At 38.4% G+C, this 6,000-nt stretch overlaps 1 protein-coding gene across 1 annotated transcript in view; it reads right to left on the reverse strand.

Annotated features, from left to right (window-relative positions):
• The window catches only part of PDE4B (phosphodiesterase 4B), a 486,031-nt gene extending 482,117 nt beyond the window's left edge, over positions 1–3,914 (reverse strand). Inside the window, exon 1 of the mRNA XM_060139825.1 lies at positions 3,873–3,914. Coding sequence (XP_059995808.1) covers positions 3,873–3,914 — 42 coding nt within the window. The remainder of the gene's footprint in view (positions 1–3,872) is intronic.
• Positions 3,915–6,000: the final 2,086 nt, after the last annotated feature.

The following is a 6,000-nucleotide window of genomic DNA, read 5'->3' on the forward strand; positions in this document are numbered from 1 at the left end:
ATAAAGTTATTGGATATTTTTCCTCTTTTAGAAATGGAAATATTACCAACCAGGTTTAATTGCAGTGAATAAACTAAATGGGTATTTATTTGGTACTTGTTATTTGAAAAGTAACAAAGTCACACCTATCACAAAATATATCCCATACTGACTTGGGAACAAGCTTGAATTTACAGATTTGTAGCCATTCTTTGAAGAATCTGTTTCAAAAGACCTCAGTTAATGTGCAAATGCATTGCCACAAAAGAGCTTAATGGAATAGCTTTTTAGAAATTAAGTTAAATACTAAAAACAGTAACATTGTTATGCAAACACATTAACCTAAGTTGAGTTATTCATAATTACCTCAAACTTTCTAATTCATACTCATAATTACTGCCCCAAATTTGCTAACATCCTCAAAGGCAAAATCTAATTCAGTCAATTCTAAACTACTGAATTGGTGATCTTGGACTTATTTTCCTATTTTAATCAGCATGATACTGGCCAACTACACCACACATCAGATCAAAGATTTGGGGGGAAAAAACATTAATTTGAATGTTACTTTTGGAAATCACACTGTTCCCTTTGCCAGAAACTCTCTTCCCCCAGGTCTTCACAGGACTCACTCCCTCAATGCTTATATGTCCTCACTGTCCATATTTACTCTCTTCATGTTATCCTTCTATGAACACCTATTGTCACCGTCCAACCATTTTTTGCTCCCTGACCAACTTCATTTTTCTCCACAGCTCTTATCATAGCTGGGATTATTTTATAATTTATTGATTGATGTACACCCTCCCCTCTAGAATATAAGCTACAAAGGGACAAGGACTCTAATCCCTAGAACCTAACCAGTGTGGAGTGTATAATAGGTGCTAAATTAATATTAGGTGAATATTTAAATCGCTGAGTAACTGTTTGTTGAGCTGAAATAATGAGAATATAATAAAATATCCTTGACTTAAGGGTGAACCTTTCTTCAGAGTGTGGTATAAAAAAATATAATATCTGCCAATTTGCTTTTGTTGTAAGGGAAGAGATACTGTGTGTAACATTTGATATGATCTTCTGTAGTATACTGGAAAGGTTGAGGTGCATGGTGAAAAGTTTTAGGTTATGACTGTCCACCAGAAATAAAGTATAAGCCACAAATGGGAGCCAAATGTATAATTTTAAATATTCTAGTAGTCACATTAAAAAAGTAAAAAAAAAGGAAACAGGTGAAATTACTTTTAATAGTATATTTTACTTAGCTTAGTATATCCAAAATATTGTTTCAACATGTAATCTATATCAAAAATTATTAATAACATACTTTATATTCTTTCTATTTGTACTATTATGTAATCAAAATCCAAGATGTATTTCACATTTACAGCACCTCCCCATTCGTACTAGTGCTTAATAGTCACGTGTGGCTAGTGGCTACCATGTCGGACAGTGCAAATCTAGGTAATAATACTAACCCCACCAGTCTAGGTGGGGTTAGTATTCTTCAAATGTGCTTTTCTTTTTTGTACATTCTTCTATGCAACCTTCCCTGTCTTTTGATTGTGGTAACCATTACCTTAGAGAGGATTAGGATTATTACTGCAATGATAGAATGAAAAGGAAAAAAATCATTGATCATCCTTTATAGACAGGATGCATTGCTTAGTTTTATTCTTCCAAAGAAATAGAATCTGGAGCACACAGTATACAAATAGTATTATGGGACAACCCCAAGCTTTTTTTTTTTAAGAGAAACAGAATTTCCAAATTCCAGAAGTTTCCCCTTAGATATCCTAACCAGAGCATGAAGGTCTGAACACAGCTTTTTACCACTGGTACTGAGGACTTAGAATATGACTTAAGGGCAGTTCCCTTGTGGTCAAGGAGCAGGGAAGGGGGAAAGAAGAAAAGGAAATATGGCACAGGCGATGAGACTAGATCACTAACCAAGTGTCTCAACACAAAAGAGAAGAAAAGGCAATGGCAAAGGAGTGTGCTTTGGTGGGCAAGAGCCTCATGGCACAACGAAGTCTCACTCTGCATTTGTGGGTCCTGGAAGTTCTTACAAACCCAGATAGGGACAGAGAAGAAAACTGAGAATTAGCCTCAGCTTGCTCTTCAAGGGGTTTTCTGCAGCATAAGGTAAAGGGACCAGGGGTTCATGGGGTGAGCAGCCCAAAGGTAAGGGCTGCACAGAAAGCAAAGCTGAGTCTTTTAAACAATCAGAGCTCCACTGAAAGGTTAGGTGAAGAGCCCAGGCAGCAGGGGAGAATGTCAAATTTACAGCGAGCTGAGAAGGTCCCCTGCTCAGGCTGAGAGCACTCATCACCTGTTATACCTACCATGTGCCTAAGCACACTGGATCAAGGGCAGAGACTGACAACCAAATATCTGGGGAAATGAGCTATTCCTCAATAGGACAACAGTAAGAACCAGTGGAAATACAAGACAAGGACAATACCACACACCTGTGACTATAATGTCAATTAATGTTGTTTTCCCACTTGCCTACATGGAAGGGAAGGAGTAAGAACTTGGAGAAATACTCATAAACTGGGCATTTACTCAAAAGATACCAGTTTACATTATTAATTACCAAGTTCAAGTTCCTCCCAGCCCCTCCCCCATCTGTGAAATAGAAGTTTAACAAGATGAGCTATTACAGACAGCAAGGAAAATGACTTCTTTTTCCTTCCTCCCTCCCTTCCTTCCTTCTGCACATCTGATTAGTGGCATATAATTTTTGGCTCAATTACAAACAGAAGCTGAGTAAACACTGGACAATTAAAAACACACTAATGGGGGACTGGTCAATTGAAAGCAAAAAAGATAATATCTGCTGACCAAGAGGCAAAGCTATTAAAAATGATGAATCTACAGACTTCTTCAAATGACCCAGAGCAGAGCTTCTCAAATATAATGTACATATGTAGTCAGCCTGGGACTTACGTATATTAAAAATGTACTTGGTACATAGTAGGTCCTCAAAAATATTTGTAAAATGAGTAAATCAAAGAATATAATTAAATGTTAAAATCCTTAGGTTTCCAGGAAAGCTTTGGGAAGGAAATGCGGTTTCTTTTTAGCCTTGAATAATAAGTAGAATTTGTTTAGTGAAGATAATGGAAATTTACCTATGTACATAATGTACATATGTAATCACCTTGGGAATAAATTCTGAACTTTAGGTCTGAGAGATGGTTCTGAAATTCTGCATTTCTAATAAATACACAGGTGACGCTAGTGCTGCTGGTCTGAGGCCCACACTTGAGCCAAGTCCTAGAGGATGGGTTTCAAACAGCTGTCAAAGACCCCACCATAGGAGATGACTCAAGGATCAGCTGAACTTGGATAAAAGTGTGCAAGAAAGTCATCAAGAAATGCAAACAGGGGCTTCCCTGGTGGCGCAGTGGTTGAGAGTCCGCCTGCCGATGCAGGGGACACGGGTTCGTGCCCCGGTCCGGGAAGATCCCACATGCCATGGAGCGGCTGGGCCCGTGAGCCATGGCCGCTGAGCCTGCGCGTCCGGAGCCTGTGCTCCGCAACGGGAGAGGCCACAACAGTGAGAGGCCTGTGTAGTGGGGGAAAAAAAAAAAAAAAAAAGAAATGAAAACAGGGTGAAAAGAAAAATTTCCACAGATTGGTGGTTTTGTAAATGAAAATCACAAAGCTCAAACTGAGCCCCTCTCCAAGCTGCAGAGAGGGCAGTGTGCCTGCTGCCTAGCATGCAGAGTGTTGGGTCCAAGGGCTGGCAATGGCCAGGTCACAGGAGCACCTAGAGGCAGAGTGGTACTATTAGACAACCTTGCCTGCCCTTGGAACAGAATTACGGAGTGACTTCTTTATTGAGCAAAGAGTGGGTGGAATCGGCAACTCTGATGTTTGGAACTTACATCGTCGGCCGTCACTGTCATCACACTCCTGCTTTTCTTCATTATAAAGGGGAACAGCAGCCCCTTTTAGGGCGTCTGTTATTCAGTGCAGCTTTGCTGACAATTTTTAAGACCTGCAGGGGAAAACAAGACACACACAAAAAAGAACAGTTCGGTATCCTTAAATACAAATAAGTAGCTTAGTTGTATTCTCCACACTAATATTTGAATGTACACAAGGCACGTGTATAAGTAAATATCACAATTTACCAAGCCAATTAAATCTAACATGTGAGGAAAGAGGTTCACAAAATGCAAAAATCCAAGACATCAGTGCAAAGGTATTTGAGAGGAGAGAAAAAGAATAGAGGATAACAGTTAGGCTCCCAAATAATCAATGATCCTTAAGAATACAGAAATAATATGTATTAGTGAAAGGCTTTAAACTTACAAAGTACTTTCCCATATAATATTTCATTTGATCCCCATAACAATCTGTGAGATTATTTTCATCTATTTTTTCTAATGAGAGAACAGAGGATCAGAAAAATAATTGGGCCAAGGTAACAGAGCTAAAACATGGCAGATTTAGAATTTAACGAATATGATCCATTGATACTATTGTCAAGGAAAACAGGAAAAGAAAGAAAACCAATACAAAAATATGCATGACCAAAAAAAAATCTTAATTTCAATGGTACCATCAGTTTAAACCTCTTACACGTATAAGTACATAGGCAAGTATTCATCACAGAGAATTTTAGCAACCAATAGTTTGAAAGAGCTAGTATTCCCTGGTTTAAATCACACAAACTTGGGCATTCTGAAGCAGAGACACTGCAGTTCATGACATTTGTTTTGTGTAGATCACTGGAAGCCACTACAGCAACAAAGAACCTCAAAAACGTTACCAAAATTTAAGGATGCGCCCCACTTGTGCCAGCTCCAGAGGAAAAAGAGTCACTGGTTTATGAAAACTCAGGCTATTAAAACAGGCGCAAGTTTAAAGTTCAGACATACAGTAGTCTAGAAGAGAATATGAAGAATTCTGAGTTTGCAGAATTGAACTGGAAAAGGTACAGTATAGAAACCATTGAATCCAAGAAGCGTTGGTCCACATGGCGGAGTCTCAAGATCTTAACATCAAAAATGGCCTGCATCGATGCTGAGCTCAAGAAGCTCCTATGTTTTCTCACTCTGTACATTTAAAATTCTTAATACATGCCTGATTTGAAAAGTCTGCTTCTCGAACATGAAGATATATATAGATTAAGAGCGTGATGGAATTGTAGCTATGTGACTAGGAATACTAAGTAGTGGCATTGTCCCATCACCCAGGAAACCAGGGTTGAATTTCTAACACATAATTTGATGACATTATGCAGGAGTTGGCAGTGAAACTGACAGAGTGGATAAGAGAGTGGGGGGAGGGAGAAACTTTGCCTTTATAAGTCTTCTAGGGAGAGAACCCCACAGGCCTTTCAGGTGTTCAATTCAATATGCCAAGGAAAAGAATTTCCTCAGCATACACCAAGGAATGATTACAATTACTGAACTCCTCTAACACTGACCAAAGAGGAATAGGCAGAATCTTAGAGCTTTTTACTCAAAGGCTGCTTGAAACTTAACAAAAGTCAACAAATAACAGGCATTTTATCTGTTATGTTCAGTCTTGAGTGCCTCTCTAAGGCCAAACCTGAAAAAAAATGTTTATACTCCTAAGCAAAGAAAAAGCAAGATTAAAAGATGTAAGTTTCAAATGCAGGATATAGGATTAGATATCCCCAATCAGTATAATTCTGTAAAAATATGAGCATAGAAAATTACTAAAGAAGCTGTGTAAAATTAAAACAGTGAACATTATATAAGAGTTATTGGAGGTTTTTCTTTCTTTTTCATATTTTCCAAATTTTTGTGGTGTATTCTTTTCTGAGCCAAGAAAATGATCCATTTTGCTTGGCAGGAAATGCACTTAAAAATAGGATAAAACAACACAACTGGAGTAGAAATCTCTAGGCTGTCTTCAGCAGGGAGAAACAAGGATCAAGTTTCCCCAGCAGAAATGAAGAGTAAGGCCTTAGCTATAGCTTCTTAGATGTGAACAAGGCATCCTAGGATCCAGATGAAGCTCAATGCAAACCCAGCCCTC

The sequence above is a fragment of the Lagenorhynchus albirostris genome, chromosome 2 (genome assembly GCF_949774975.1).
Source record: "Lagenorhynchus albirostris chromosome 2, mLagAlb1.1, whole genome shotgun sequence".
Taxonomy (NCBI): Eukaryota; Metazoa; Chordata; class Mammalia; order Artiodactyla; family Delphinidae; genus Lagenorhynchus; species Lagenorhynchus albirostris.